The sequence below is a fragment of the Ceratotherium simum genome, chromosome 34 (genome assembly GCF_057802395.1).
Source record: "Ceratotherium simum simum isolate JZ-2026a chromosome 34, ASM5780239v1, whole genome shotgun sequence".
NCBI classification, from domain to species: Eukaryota; Metazoa; Chordata; class Mammalia; order Perissodactyla; family Rhinocerotidae; genus Ceratotherium; species Ceratotherium simum.
In genome coordinates, this window is record NC_141933.1 from 1,770,824 (window position 1) to 1,786,623 (window position 15,800).

Genomic DNA, 15,800 nt, shown 5'->3' on the forward strand with positions numbered 1-15,800 from the left:
GCCCCAGAAGTCCACTCGCCCCCGGCAAGGATGTCACCTCAGCCCAGGTGCAGGATTGGGCCTAAAGAGGTTTAGGTCATACGGGCCCGTCAGCCTAGCCAGCTTTTGCATTTAACTGTTATTACTTTGGTTATTGAGCTGCCGAGTGACTTCATTAAGAGGCAGAGAGAAACTTTGCTCAAAAGCCTACTGGAAAAATATGAACGATGTGACAAAAAAGATTTTTCATAAAGTCACTCTTCCAGTTTGGATTTTGTCCTCTTCAGTTTTCCTTTCCCAGCGGGCTGTGCGTTCTGGGGCCTCCGTGTTCCTGCAGGTAGTTACGTAGAGTAGATGTGGATGTGCGTGTGCACAGTAGACAGTTCGTGGAGAGAGCTCATCTTAAACAAGTGGGTGTGGCCACAGGTTGGACCCAGCTCTGTGGTGCCAGCCTCAGTGTAGATGAGGCCCCAGCCCAGGAGGAACAGCATCAGGCCTCTCGGAAAATAGCGCCTCCTAGGACGGCCCTTGTGTAACCGTAAAGAAGGGTTTTTAAGAACTATGTGTCTGACCTGTGACAAAGCACATCATGTCGGCAATTGAACAGGGCGGCTTACGGAACTCATCGCACGGGAAGAGGAAAGGAAGCTTTCTTACTCTCTCGGGCCCGCCTCGCCTGCACTGGGCCCCTGAGTCCCTGTGACCCCACAGCTGGTGTGGACCGGGTATTAGGGATGAGCATGTCCGAACTCTGGGAGCCCGGTCACAGCATGGCGTCCACTAGCAGCACTTCCCACAGCAGTCCCTGTCCTGCAGCCTGCGTGTGACCTCCGTTCAATTATAAATACAGGGGTGAGCTTACCTCTCAGTGAACAGAACCCTTCTGTCCACAGCTCGAGTCTGCAGTCACACCGTACCTTAAGGTGCTGTCGGATTTCAGAGAAGGAGTGCGCAGGATCGCCCGGGAGAGAAAAGGTGAGGCCCTGTCGGCAGGGTGCGCGGGAATGACTCTTCCTTGAGGGGCTCCCGTGGCCTGAGTGTCTCGTGCTCAGCACTGTGGACGCTCGGGGCCGGTCCTTCTCTGTCGCCGGGCTGTCCTGGGCTGTAGGATGTTTAGCAGCATCCTCAGCCCCCACTCACTAGATCCGGGAAGCACCACACCCACGAAGTCGTGACAGCCACACCAGTCTCTAGACGTTGCCCGGTGTCCTCTGCAGGGCAGGACAACTGCGTGGGGACTGAGGATACGTGTGAGAGGCCAGTCGTCTCTGCCTCTTCCTGTATGATTGGGAAGTCAGAAGGAGGGCCCTCGGAGCCGCCGGGGAGTGTCCTGCCCTTTTGTTTGTGTGGGGCTCGTTCCTCCTCTCTCGGGGTCTGCGGGTCTGCGGGTCTGCAGCAGTGTGCCTTGCTCCTGCTTTGCGGAGCGAGCCGCAGTGATCGGAGAGCCTTCTGCTGGGGACCCAGAGCTCCTGGAAGTGTTGTGCTTGGGGGTGTGGTGGGGTGAGCGCCTTGAATTTGGGGGTCCCACCCAGTCACGCCTCACTGTCTGTACTCAGCCGGTCCTTCATCCGCCGGCGTTCCTGAGGTGTGCTCACACTCTAGCACGTTCTTGAAGACTTGGAGAATGCTGGATCTGAACATTCCATCTTTTAGGCCACCGTTGAACGGTTGTTACTCAGAGCGGCCAGCAGCATCAGGCAGGCGGTCCGCTTCTTACTCTGCGCTGTCTGCACTGGTGAGTGACAGCTACGACTACTGGCATCTGTCGAACTTAGAATGCGCCAGGCCCTAGTTCAGCTGCTTTCCTCACATTGCCTCATTTAATCCTTATGATCTTACAGAAGTGGAAAGCAAAGCCCCGAGAAGTTAGAGGCCTTGTCCAGGGTCACACTGGGGTCTGCGGCACACTCCCAGTGGTCTGACCCCAAATGCCACCCATCACTGGCTATGCTGTGCTCCCTCCCCAGGCCTCTCTGTGCTGAGAAGCCGCACCTGGAGTTCATCTGGCTGCCATCTCTGCCAAGTGGCTCATGGCTGGCCGGCCGCTGGTGGGGCTGTGTCCAGGTGGGGCGCCCGGAGGGTGGAGCAGGCAGCGGGCTCAACGGGGCGGTCAGGGAGCCTCTGGAGGGAGCCGCACCTTGAAGAGGAATGAGCAGGCCTGGGCCAGGTGAAGGGGTGGGAGCGGGTCTGGGCCTGTTCCAGGGAGAGCAGAGCAAGAGGCAAGAGGGCAGGAACGCCTCCCCTCCGCCCCCCCCAGGGTGTGAGGAGCCCCCAGGGTGTGAGGTGTGTGCTGAGGTCGTGGGCCGGGCTGGGAGGCCTCATGTGCCCGCCGAGAGGAGCTGGACCTGGTGGTGCAGTTCGGGGGAGCTGGGGGTTTTCGGCCTGGGCGGTGGGGTTTGGACTCCTTCAACACGCGCAGCCCGATCTCTTTATCAGCTGACCCGCCCACCGTTTTAAAGCACTTGAACCAAACTGGAAAAATCCTGGATCGACTGTTGAGGACCTGGACTGAGTTCTCTGGCAACTCTGACTTTTCGACATTGCTGGGGTCGCAGGCTTGGGGATGGCCATTCTCGAGGGCAGCCTGGGCGTTTCTGCCTGCCTGTCCTTCTGGCTGCACGGCTTCCTTCACGGCGGGCGCTGGGTAGACGGGGGACAGCAGAGGCCATGCTCGGCGTTGCTGACTGTGCCGGGCGCCTTTCCTGGGCCCTGAGAGCAGTACCAGTCGGCTGGCTTGGGGGGCAGTCAGTTTTGCTTTTCATTTACTTGCTTTTTCTTTTTGCCTTGAGTTTTTTGTTGCTCAGGCAAATGGACAAAGAGCCACGTGGGCCCACGTTGGGAGGGTGGTGATTATGTCCACCCTGTGCAAGCTTCGCCCACGTCCATCACTGTCCCACCCTAGGGCTCAGGTGGACAGGGAGGTCATTTTACCTGAGCCACAGACCTTGGGCTTTTCAGACGGGAAACCTTCTGGGCGGAAGACGGCGTATCACGCCCCCCTGCCCCGTCTCGCTCCAGCCCCGGCAGCAGCAGCAGGGACTGCCTTCTTGTTGGTCATTCTCTGTTAGCACTGCCTGGCTGTTGCCTGGCTGTACTGCGGCCGTGGACTGGCCGAGGAGACAGGAAGACCACGTGAAAAGCTCTGGCGGGCCTCGGTTCATTCATTCCGTCGAGTTTGCCGGGCACCAGCCCTCTGCCCCAGCCGGACCAGGTGCTGAACAGACAGATGCGTAAGAGAGACCTCCCCCTTCAACGCCCACAGCCCAGTGGGCCGGAGAGCTCCGGCATGGCCAGGAGGGACGTGAGATATGGGTGTTTGACCAGGAGAGGCTTGGGAAATTGGGAAGAAGTTAGAAGGGCAGGATCTGCACATGGTCTGAACGGGGAAGCAGGGGCGGGGCCGGAGCCCCTCTGCTGCCGGCGAGATGGTAGCCATTTCCCCATTGCCTTTTGGGTTTGTTTTCTTTTTTAGTAATTTTTATTTATTTATTTTTTCCCCCAAAGCCCCAGTAGAGAGTTGTATATCATAGCTGCACAGCCTTCTAGTTGCTGTATGTGGGACGCGGCCTTAGCATGGCCGGAGAAGCAGTGCGTCGGTGCACGCCTGGGATCCGAACCCGGGCCGCCAGCAGTGGAGCACGTGCAGTTAACCGCTGAGCCACGGGGCCTGCCCGCCTTTTGGGTTTTTTAATCTCTGTAAAATACACATAGTATAAAATTGAGCATCTTAACCATTTTTTTTTTTTTTGGTGAGGAAGAATGTCCCTGAGCTAATATCTGTTGCCAGTCTCCCTCTATTTTTGCGTGTGGGACGCCACCACAGCATGGCATGTAGGTCTGCACCCAGGATCTGAACCCAGGAAGCCTGGGCTGCCAAAGCAGAGCACACGAACTTAACCACTACGCCAACGGGACTGGCCCCTTAATTATTTTACGTGAACAGTTCAGTGGCATTAAGCACATTCACGTTGTTGTGGAGCCATCCCCACCATCCGTCTCCAGAACTTTTCCATCTTCCCAAACTGAAACTCTGTCCCCGTTAAACACTGACTCCCTCTCTCCCAGCCCCTGGCACCCACGTTCTCCTTTCTGTCTCTATGAATTTGACGACTCTGGGGACCTCATGTGAGTGGAATCACACAGGATTTGTCCTTTTGTGTCTGGCTTATTCCACTCAGCATAATATCCTCAACGTTCATCCATGTGGGAGCACGTGTCAGGATTCCTTTCTTTTTAAGGCTAAATAATATTCCATTGTGTGGATGGACCACATTTTGCATATCCGTTCATCCGTGGATGGATTCCCATCGCTTTTAGTGAACTCCTGACGTCTCTCTGGTCACCGCCCGGTCTCAGGTTTCCGCTTCTGTCTCCCAGCAGTAGCCAGCCCTGGCGGCTGCACTCCCCACCCCATGCCCACACGCCGCTGTGGGCTCTGTGAGCCCTGTGCCAGGTGGGGAAGGGCACTGCCTGTGTAGTGGGAGAGACGCGCAACTGCAGTGTGGAGGGGGTGTCCCTCCATGCTGCCCATTCACACAAAGTGCTTCTGAGCTGTTGCTCGTTAGCACATGGCCACAGTGGAGACCGACTCCTAGAACCTGATGGAGTCACAGCCTCTTAGAGTCGACAGGACTGTGAGGTGTCACGGCTGGCACGCTTTGCCCCGGTGCCCCAGGGGAAGTCACCCTCTCGGTGGGACCACGTCCAGGGACGCCCGCTTTCCTTTGCTGGACACCACAGTGGTTTTGAAGCTGCTTCCTTCTCCCGGAAGCAGCTCTGCTGGCCATGCCCCTGTGGTTCTGCCCTCGGGAGCAGTTCCACCGCATCTGCCCCCGCTGCTGTCTTAAGTCAGACGTCTCCGCCTCTCCCAGCTCCTCTTCTCCACATGACAGCCTTGGCTGCAGTCCTGGGCCTCTTGTGAGGTTTCCATCCCATCCTAGACTCTGCAGGCACAACTTGAGACCTGGATTTATACCGCAGTGGGAAAACTCCAAAAGCCTTGGCTTTGCTCCTGTCAGCCTCACGATAAAGCCGGTCCTGTGTCCTGCCTGCAGTGGGGAGGGCACCGCCTGGGGAGGGCTGGGTGGAGGGGGAGGGCACCACCTGGGGAGGGCCGGGCAGAGGGGGAGGGCACCACCTGGGGAGGGCCAGGCAGAGGGGGAGGGCACCGCCTGGGGAGGGCGGGAAGGAGAGGGACACCCGCCGTGGGGAGGGCCAGGCGGAGGGGGAGGGCACCACCTGGGGAGGGCCAGGAGGAGGGGGACACCCGCCGTGGGGAGGGCCGGGCGGAGGGGGAGGGCACCTCCTGGGGAGGGCCAGGAGGAGGGGGACACCCGCCGTGGGGAGGGCCGGGCGGAGCGGGAGGGCACCGCCTGGGGAGGGCCAGGAGGAGGGGGACACCCGCCGTGGGGAGGGCCGGGCGGAGGGAGGGCACCGCCTGGGGAGGGCGGGAAGGAGGGGGAGGGCGCCGCCTGGGGAGGGCCCAGCGGAGGGGGAGGGCGCCGCCTGGGGAGGGCCGGGCGGAGGGGGAGGGCACCACCTAGGGAGGGCCAGGCAGAGGGGGAGGGCACCGCCTGGGGAGGGCGGGAAGGAGGGGGAGGGCGCCGCCTGGGGAGGGCCCAGCGGAGGGGGAGGGCACCGCCTGGGGAGGGCCGGGAGGAGGGGGACACCCGCCGTGGGGAGGGCCTCGTGGAGGAGGGTGCTCTCAGCGCACTCGTCCTCTTGCTTCTCCCACCACCGGAGGCAAGCTCCCCTCCTCCCTTTCTGTTAAAGTCACATTAGCTAGTCTGAGACCTGTGTTCTTTAGTATATTTGAGAATTAGTTCCTTGAATTCCTTGAAAACATCCAACTCGATTTTTCCGTTTTTAAATAAAGTAACTTAGGTAAAATTCACGTAACATAATAATTAACCATTTTAACATAAACGATTCAGTGGCATTTAATCCGTTCACAGCGTTGTGCACCCACCACCTCTTTCTAATTCCAAAACATTTCCACTATCCAGAGTAACACCAGCCCCATTAAGCAGTCTCTCCTCCTTCCCGGACCCCCAGCCCCTGGCAGCCACCAACCTGCTTTCTGTCCCTATGGATTTACCTATTCTGGACGTTTCCTATCGATGGAGTCATACAGTGGGTGACCTTTTGTGTCTGGCTTCTTTCACTGAGCAGAGTGCTCTCCAGGTTCATCCATGTTGTAGGCTGTGTCAGTGCTTCACTCTTTTTTAGGGGAGAATAATATTCCACTGTCTGGATAGACCACATTTTGTTTACCCATTCTTACGTTGATGGACATTTGGGCTGCTTCCACCTTTTGGCTATTGTGAACAGTGCTGCTGTGAACGTGCGTGTACACGTATCTGGTTGAGGCCCTGTTTTCAGTTCTTTGGGGCATATGCCTAGGAGTGGAATTGTGGGGTCATACGGTAATTACATGCTTAACTCTTTGAAGAACTGCCAGATTCTCTTCCGCAGTGGCTGAAACATTTTATATTCCCTGTTCTAATTTCTCCTCATCCTCACCAACACCTCTTATTTTCTGGGGGTTTTCTTCTTCTTCTTCTTGCCGTCCTGGAAGGTGTGAAATGGCATCTCACTGTGGCTTTGGTTTGTGTTTCCCTAATGACTAGTGATGCTGAGCATCTTTTCACGTGCCTCTTGGCCTCTGTACATCTTCTCTTGAGAAATGTCTATTTAGGCCCTTTGCCCATTTTTAGTTGGGTTGTTTGTCTTGTTGTTGTTGAGTTGTAGGAGTTCTTTGTTTATTCTGGACACTAGACCCTGGTCAGATATATGACTTGGGAGAGGGGAGAGGAGAAAGCCAGCCCCCAAAGTAACCTTTTGATAGCCTGGAGGAGGTTTTGAGCTATGTGGAGGTGACGGTCCCTCTCCTCAACTGTGCAGAGCCCAGACCCAGAGGACAGCATGGGCCTGAGGGGACACTGGGGAGGGTGTGTCTCTTTCCCCCTGGGGAAGGCCTCGGGGGCGCCGGCCCTGGCGGTCATGCCACCCGTCGGGGTACAGACGGGAGTTGGTGATGGTGACAGCGGGACCTGGCTCACTTTCCTTCCAGTGATGGTCACTTGTGCCCCCGGCCATGGGGCACTTGCCTCAGCTCACGCCCCAGGGTCAGCCCTCCTCGAGGCACTGGGGAGGCTCCTCCCAGCCAGTGACCCCCAAGGGGCACAAGAGGGAAGGGACCAAACATACAGGGCGTCGTGCCATCAGCCCTGCTGTTAAGGCTGAAACGAGGCTTTCTTTGAACAGTGTCGGGAAGCAGGACACTGCCCAGGGGTGGCTGTACCTGTGGGCGGGGGGGGCTCGGAAGTCCCCTGAGACATGCAAATCGCCATTCATCATTCATTCATTCATTCATGATTTATTCATTCATTCGTGATTTATTCATTCAACAGTGAGTGGACTTGTGGGGCACCTGGCAAGTGGCGGGAGAAGTCTGAGTCCTGGGGACACAGCGGAGACAGGACAGACGAGTAAATGACCATATGGGCTGTGGTCAGTGCAGCAGAGAGGGACAAAGCAGGGGCTGCACAGAGTCTGCTTAGGTGCGAGCAGGAGTGAGGGCAGTGGGCGTTCAGTTCCTGCGGACAAGTGTTTCCCGCAGAGGCATGGCCAGCGTGTAAACGGTCCCTGGGACCGGGCCTCGTGGCGCTGGTGGGCGGGGGAGTGGGGTGAGAGTGTGTGGACGTCACACGTGGCGAGTTCACGCGGAGCGGGGCCGAGTTCCTGCGTCGGGGGTGTGCGGGGCAACCAGCACCCCGTCGTCTGATTCACAGCCGTCTCTGTCCTGGGGTTGGATGCTATCAAGCCTTTTTGAGATCCATTGCCATCACACATGGCCTGTCACGCTGACTTCTCCCACACTGGTCTCCCACGTGGACGCTGGGCGCGGGCTGGGGACAGGGGACTTGGCAGGTAAGACGGCCGGACTGAGCAGCCTTCCGGGAGCTGTGGGATGACGCACCAGTGTGAGACCTGGCTTCGAAAGACAGTGCACTGCAGAATGCCCCGTCTAGTGTCACCAGACCCCGTGGGGATGGCATTGGTCCCGTTTCACAGAGGTGAACATCAGCCTCCAAGGCAGGTCACCAACCTCCCGCCCGGTCCTTACCCTGAAGCTGAATTTCCTTCTCCCTGAGGTCAAGTTCTCCCAGAACCAGAGCTTCTGGACGAGCAGTTTGTGGAGTCTGGAAGAGCACGTTTGGTTAGGGCTGAGCCCCAACACGCGCTCCATTCCTACGTGCGACGGGATTGCCTCTCCCTGCCGCTTCTCCCTGGCCTGTGAGCCCCCAGGATGGGGGCCCTTCTGGTCGTCCAGCAGCCGTGGGCGCTCCCTGATGGCTGTGCAGGAATGTCCCAGGCTCCCCATGAGCTAGCCATTACGGGCTGTAACCAGGTGCTGTCAGATCTGCCGCCATCCCTGGGGCTGGGAAGGGAGTGAGTCACTGGTCATTCATTTTGCCTCTGGGACCAACAAAGAAACTGACACAGAGAATAAGAATGTCTGAACCTGAAGGGACCGTCCAGTGTAGGCCTGAAGCCCACACGAGTAATCTTGCCATCCCTACCCGCTCTGTTTGCTTGATGTATGGCGTCTTTCTTGGAAGAGTCACTTCAAAGCCAGCCAGGCCAGCAGGCACTGCACCTCCCCCAGGGTCCCCTGGCCTTCTGCTTGTTCTAGCCCAGCTCCGAGGTGGCCACCTCCCTTGGGAGTGGGGCAAGGGCTGGCTGGGAGCACCGGGCCCACAGTGGAGCCAGTGCCTGAGGCAGAGTGTCACTGAGGCGGGGCATGGTTCCCCATCCCCCAGGCCTCTGGCCTTTCCATATCCGTCGGCTGAGCCAAGGTCTCTCGGGAAGAGACGCTGGCAGCAGTGGGGGTCACCCCAACCTCCAGACCCATGTCTGTCCCTGAAGAGCCATACCTTTCCCTTCAGCCAAGTTCTGGCTCTCACCTGCGGGTACTCAGAGCCGTTGGGGTCCTGGGGCTGGCTGCTTGGCCCTGAAGACGAATGGAGGAGGCCACCGTGCCTGGCCCCCGGGCCAGGCACGCCCAGCTGCAGCGTGAAGAGAACGAGCCCTTCCAGGGCCTTTGGGTGACCTCAGGGCACAGGCCCAGAGCAGGTGTGGCCTTGGGTCCCTGGGTCCTGGACTGTGGAAGTCGGCTGCCTTTCGGAATCACTGTGCCAGGGCCACGGGGCGCGCCGTTCCTGGACGCCTTCCTGAGTGACGCGGGTGCTTGGGGCTGTTTCTGAGCCTCATTTCTGTGCAGTAGAAGCCTGGTTTCCCTGGACCTGCCGCCCACCTGGCTTTGGGGGGCCCCTGACTTCCCTGCTCAGAATCCCAGGGACCAGTTTGTGTACATCTTCAGGTGGCACCTGCCTCTGCGCAGGGTCCTAAGGCAGTGCGCACACCGTGGCCGTCCTTGGGGTGGGGCTAGGCGCCCCTGATGGGCTCACAGATGGAGCACGTGCAGCGTCTGGGCTGCTGCCTCCCACGGCGAATGGAGCAGATCAGCTCCCTCCAGACACTCGGGAGGGCGCACGGCCTGTGGGTCCCCAGGCGTCTAAGCGGTCTGGGCCCCTGTCTTGTCCACAGTCCCGGAGGTCCTGCAGCTCAGCGACACCCTGCGGGACGACATCCTGCCTGAGCTCGGGGTGCGGTTTGAAGATCACGAAGGTGGGTCCTCTGCAGCCGCTTCTGGGGACTGTTGTAAGGGGCTCTGGATGTGACGGGCGGGAGGTGGGAAGGACGCTGGGGTGGGGCGTGGCTTTTGAAAGGGCCACAGGAAGAGTGGGATGGGGTGCGAGGGCGCTGTGTTGTCTGTCTGATGAAGAATCCCAGGGGAGTTCCCCGTGGTCCCCGGGGGGGCCTTATGGTTCACCTTCTTAGGCATCATTGCCAACACCTCCTGTGTGTGAATGGCATTTGGGTGTCCACTCCTGCGGCCTGACTGCCCATCACCCATGTTTCTGCTGGGCGCTGCCCGCCTTTTCTTACAGTCTGTCCCTTAGCAGACAGCCTGTGTCGTACCAATGGTTGGCGAGTTTCACAGCTTGTCTTTCAACTTTATGGAGGTTTTGCCTGCACTGAAAATTATTCAATTTTGAATACTCAGATGACATGTCTTATTTGATGACTTCTAGGTTTTCTGTCATGAGTGGCAAAGCCTTCCCACATCACGATTTATGTTTAACCTATGTGAGCTGTCAGGAAGGGGCCATCTGCTGCTCTCCAGGGCCCTAGGGGCAGCTGTGGGGAGATTGGTGACGGCCCTGGGCCTGGGGACCGCTGAGGTGGGGCAGGGCAGGGCCGGGCCGGGCCGGCAGGGAGGACGGACTCCAGGTCTACATCTAACAGACTGTTGCTTCTCAGGACTTCCCACTGTGGTCAAGTTGGTGGACAGAGACACCTTATTGAAAGAGAGAGAAGAAAAGAAAAGGGTGAGTAAGATTAAAATGACTCAAGTGATGTTTATGGGGCATGGGAAAACCCCGGGGCCCACCCGCTTTACCTTGTGGGAGGTAGTGTTTATGCTTTCTTACAATCCCAGTATTTACAAAAGTCGGAAGGAAAAATTAACGAGATAGGAAGCTACCTGGCAATATGGTGACAAAATATCTTCTAATGAAAGCTCTCTTTTTAAAAAATTATTCTCCAACTTTAAGGGAAAAGCAGTCCCTTTCAGTAAACCGTGAAGCTGACATGTTTGGTCACCCCGTGCTCTCACCTGAAGTGGTGTCTCCTTTGTTGCTTGGGTAGAACGTGTCCCCGTCACGCCTCTGTCTGTGCCCGTCCTTCCCAGTGTCCCAGACATCACTGCAGTCCCCACGTAGCTGGGGACTGAGCCGGGTCCTGGGGCCCACAGGGAGTCGGGGTAGTCCCTGCTCTCAACCTCTCTCTGGGTCCCCCAGAGAGAGAAAAACAGGAACAGAAACACGCAGTTTGTGTCAGAATTGCTGTGGGGCGGCAGCTGGTAAGAACAGAGGCGCTGACCTCCTGGCCCACACAGGCAGCGTGGGGCAGGCACTGCGGGGCGTGTACCACAGAGCTCTGCCACCTCCAGGGGTGAGGGGCCCTTAAAGAGGAGACCCCCATAGAGGGCGAGTCTGGGAGACCAGGAAGGGCCTCGGTGGACATCCAGAAAGTGGAACTGACAGAGTTGGGGGGCTGGTCAGAGCAGAGGAGTGAGACCGCTGCCCACCAGGGAGCCGTGTGCAGGGGATGGCTGATGGGAGATGCAGGCGTGGCTGCCAGGAGGAGCTGTTCATGAGGCACGACAATTAACCAGCTTGGAACACCAGGAAAAGTTCGGGCAGAATTAGACTGGTGAACTGCCTGTGGATTTGTCATAGTTGGAAAGTTCCAGGAGCTGGGACTTGCCTGCCATGGAGCGCCGGTTTGGCCTCCCCATCGAGGCCCTTCTCAGCCCCTCATTTCCATCATGTTCAGTCACCCCAGCTTTGTGTTGGGCTCTCCCCTCTCCTCGGGCACCACAGCCCGCAGCCCACCATGGCCCTTCCACGGAGGCGACATGCGGCTGGTTGTGCCTCTTGCCCCCCACGCCTGACTAAGAAACAGACACCACTGCTCCCCGCTCTCCCCCAGAGCCTCTGCCTCCTGGGAGTGCTCGCTCAGGGCCAAGGCCACGCAGTGTAAGCTCTGTTCAGGCGGAGGGGAGCCACCCCGCCCACCATGCTTCTCTCCCTGCTGGCCCTTTCACTGGCCCCAAGGCCTTCGAGGGAGGAATTCGGCCACTGCGGTGGCAGCTTGTGCCTTCCTTCCAGAAGCTCATGTTTCTTTTTTTTTTTTTTAAAGATTTTATTTATTCAGTTTTTTCCCCCCAAAGCCCCAGTAGATAGTTGTACGTCATAGGTTCACATCCTTCTAGTTGCTGTACGTGGGACTCGGCCTCGCGTTGGACGGAGACGTGGTGCCTCGGGGCGCTCCCGGGATCCGAACCCGGGCCGCCAGCATCAGAGCGCGCGCACTTAACCGCTAAGCCACGGGGCCGGCCCTAAGCTCATGTTTCTTGACCAAGGAATCTCTTCCCAGCCAAACTTGCCCTGAGGAAGCCCCCCAGGGCTGCAGGAGGTGGAGAGGGGGTCCTGGGCGAGCACAGGGCCCTCGGTGCCCAAGGCCCTGGTCGCCCAGACCATTCTGGCCGCACCCCTTATAGACAGTGTCTCCTTCCCCCCGCAATAGTCCCACCAGCGGATAAACACATCCTGTCTTTAAAAGAAAAAGCAAAAATCCTTAGCACTTGACTCTCCGCTTCCTGAGCTCCAAGGGGCGTCTTCCTCCTTCCTCCCCACTCTCAGCCTCTCGGTGGCCGCCATCACCACCGCTCTTGTCATGCTCTCCGGTGACTGTCACCTGGGCACATCCCAGTGTGGCCCTATCTCGTCTCCCTCGGCCTGTCATGAGCCTTTCACCCCTGCTCTCTGGGACCCCCTCCGCTTCCCCCACCCCACTGGCCGTGCCCCTGCCTCACTGGCCCTCCGCTTCCCTGGCACTGGCCCTCCCTAGGTGGCCTCACCAGTCCCACAGCTTCTCTCCCATCCACCTGCCTGTGACCCCCAAGTTCCCTCTGGCCCCAGACTTGCCTGTAACCAGATTCCTGTGTCCAGCCACCTGCCCGAGAGCTCCGCTTCCCAGAAGTGCCTGAAAGCCTGGCTGTCCAAGAGGGACTCCTGATGTTCAGCTCCCCAAACCCCGTCCTCCTTCCTGTCAGCAGTGGCATGTTGTTCACGCGGTGGTCTGAGCCAAACCTCCTGAGGCAGCCTTGGGCCTCCCCCTCTCACGGGCACCCAAGCTGAAGGCTCCCCCTCCCCACCCCTCCTCTCTGTGCCAGCCACCCTCACCCCCGCGCCCTGGCCCCTGCCCGATGCTGCGTGCCGGGTGGGACGTGGGCCCCGGGCCTCCACCCCATCTCCTGCAGCCCTTCTCCACCGCCCTTCACCTCGGAATTAACCCAGGCTCTTTCCCTGGCCCCCATGCCCCCATGCCCTGGCACTTGCTGACCTCTGCCCCCCTCTCCCATCTTCCCCAGGCACCCGTGACCTGCTCTGGGTCAGGCCTCACCACTGTCCCTGGTCACTTCCCCCAGCCAGGCTTGTCCCTCTGCTTGTTTCTTCGTATTAGCTGTTCCCTGGATCTTCTAGCCTGTGCTGTCTGCTCACTGCCGCCGGGTGTCCAGAGCAAGGCCCGGCACCCAGGGGGCCCCTGAGCCTGTCCACAGGGAATGCACGAGGGTCCCTAATGGATAATGACTCGCCCCGTGCGCTGCCTGAGCCCCCTCCTCCCCGCACACAGGCCATCTTCCTCCATGGGGCTGGTGGTCAGAGTCCAGTCACAGGGCCAGGCCATGGGGGACAGCAAGGGCTTGTTTTATTTCACCTCCCACCCCGAGAGGGGCCGACCTGGCTCATGGGGCCGTTTGCTGTTTCCTTAGGCTGAAGAAGAGAAGAAGAAGAAGAAAGAGGAGGCAGCCAGGAAAAAACAGGAACAAGAAGTAACGCGTGTTTGTTTGTTTGGGGCGGGGGGCGGTTCTCCTGGGCAGAAATGCACACTTTGACCCCATGCCCTGCTCTCTGTGCCTCCTTGAGGCCCGGCCAGGCACCCTCTCTGCCTCCGTCCACCAGCGGTGCCCTCCCAGGTCCTCCCCACATGTCCCCACATGTGCCTGCGGGGAGGCCAGGAGTCCCTAGGCGAGGGAGAGACCGGGCTGCAGGCAGCTGCCCTCTGCCTGGGTACAGGCCCCAAGGCGGCTCTCAGGCTCAATACTGTGCTGCTGCGGCCACTCTGGACGGCCTCCCACTGTCCCTGTAGACCAAACGTCAGTGCCGTTTGAATCGTCCCTCGTTTGGCTCCCCTTTCCCCTGGTTTCTCCCCTCCCGTCCTCTGGAGCTCTCTGGACTGGGGGGCTGGGGGTGGGAGGCAACGTGCACACTCCGCAGTGGTGACCACGACTCTGTTCCAGGCGGCAAAGCTGGCCAAGATGAAGATCCCGCCCCACGAGCTGTTCCTGTCAGAGAATGACAAGTACTCCAAGTTCGATGAAAACGTAAGGATTCCTTTTCTTCTTTGCAGAACTTGGTGAGACCACTAAACTGGGGTGACAGGAATTTCCAGCCTTGGGCGAGCAGAGTTTCTGTTTGGGGTGCGATCAGAAGGGAGGCAGGATCATCTGGCGCCTGTTGTAGGTCCAGTGCCTGCGCCCGGATGCCCAGGGCCGCCTCCCTCCATCGCTCCCTCCCTCCACCCCTGCGGTCAAGTGGCCTCTGGCACCGGGCACCGTGGCTGGGCTGAGCTGAGAATGATGGAAACTGGAATCTGCAGGGTCTGTCCCTCACAAGCCGGCAGACGTGCCCTGGTGTAGACGTGTCCACTGTCCCCAGGGGCCTTCGTTGCAGCCGTTTGCGGCCGCTTTCCCTCTGCACCCCCAGGCCCTCCTCACTGGGTCTTGTGTGTATTGGCTACATCCTTCTGAGCCATTTCAACCGTGACGGGGAGAGTGCCCTTCACCCGCTAGGCGGGAGGGGGCCCCCAGACGGGTCACTTCCCCGCGGCTGGGACAGGGGCTGCCACATCGGGGACCTGGACCCAGAGCGTCGTGGTGAGTAGGCGCCAGGCAAGTGGATGCACCCCGGTCAGCGAGCTGAGCGCTGTGGGCCCGAGGGCCCCCGCTGACCATCCGTGCCCTCGCTGTTTCAGGGCCTGCCCACGCACGACGCGGAAGGCAAGGAACTGAGCAAAGCGCAAGCCAAGAAGCTGAAGAAGCTCTTGGAAGCTCAGGAGAAGCTGCACAAGGGGTATCTGCAGATGCTTCCCAGCGGAGGCCTCCACGAGGGGGCAGGGGACTGAGTTACCACACTGCCGTCCATGGCCTGATGGCTTCCTCTGCCGCAGTGGTGACCGTGCCCCGTGCTCTGGTCGTGTTTACAGTGGGCCTCGGGTCCTAAATTAAGAATTCTGTTCCTCGAGGTCCGTGCCGTCGTCGGCTCTGAGGCGTCAGTAATAAATTCTTCCCAACAGCGAGGCCGGGCGCTCTCTCTGCCGTCGCCCTGCACGGTCAGCTGTGCGGGGGGCCCGCCTGGCGGGCTGCTTGCTCAGCAGGTCACAACTTAGGTGCTCAGGTCAGTTGAGCCGCTTCAGCCAGCCGAGAAATTTCTCCCCCATGCAGATCGCTATCGGCTAATCTCTGGTATGTGGGCGCATTTGGAGGTATTTGAGTAGGAAAAAGACAGGCTCAAGCTGGCAGAACCCACTGACGCCCCACACAAAGGCTGCTCAGTCAGCCCCTCCAGTTCTGATGAATAAACACACTGCGGAGTCTCCCCCAGCAGGTCAGCACTCGGGCACCAGCAAAGGGCTGGCTCCACAGGGCGGGCCTGGGCAGCTGCCCGGCACTGCCGCTCACGGCTGTGAGCCCAGGATCTGCACTGCTGACCGTTGAGATACGGGGGGAGGTCTCGACACAGCACGGCAGCCATTTGTCACCGGGTCCCAGCATGGGGAGTGTGTCCTCACCCCCTGCTCACCCATTTTTACTCACTGGGCTAAGAATCCCCACCTGAACTCACGCCTGACCGTCGTTGAGTGAGGAGGGTGAGAGCAGAGCCAGTCCCCGCCTCAGCCTGCGAGAGCTTGGAGGTAGATCAGGTCCATCAGGACAAATGGTAGAGTCACCGGTGCTGGGGCACTCAGGTTGGGAAACACCGCCCGCTTCTCATGCGTCAGGGTTGGGGGGATGGCAGTGCAAAGCGACACCACCCCCACGGGGGAGTGCAGTGGTGTCCCAGTGT

The 15,800-nt window shown here is 59.3% G+C and overlaps 1 protein-coding gene across 3 annotated transcripts in view; it reads left to right on the forward strand.

Annotated features, from left to right (window-relative positions):
• Positions 1 to 15,033, forward strand: part of CARS1 (cysteinyl-tRNA synthetase 1) — a 55,175-nt gene extending 40,142 nt beyond the window's left edge. For 2 of the 3 annotated variants that reach the window (XM_014795762.2, XM_087422461.1), the window contains 6 exons: positions 873 to 954; positions 9,592 to 9,672; positions 10,369 to 10,436; positions 13,448 to 13,507; positions 13,976 to 14,059; positions 14,710 to 15,033. In XM_014795762.2, the coding sequence (XP_014651248.1) occupies positions 873 to 954; positions 9,592 to 9,672; positions 10,369 to 10,436; positions 13,448 to 13,507; positions 13,976 to 14,059; positions 14,710 to 14,859 (525 nt within the window). In that variant the 3' untranslated portion in view covers positions 14,860 to 15,033. Of the gene's footprint in view, positions 1 to 872; positions 955 to 1,632; positions 1,659 to 9,591; positions 9,673 to 10,368; positions 10,437 to 13,447; positions 13,508 to 13,975; positions 14,060 to 14,709 lie in introns of those variants that run through there. The other variant, XM_087422462.1, reaches the window with a different exon arrangement.
• The last annotated feature ends 767 nt before the right edge of the window (positions 15,034 to 15,800 follow it).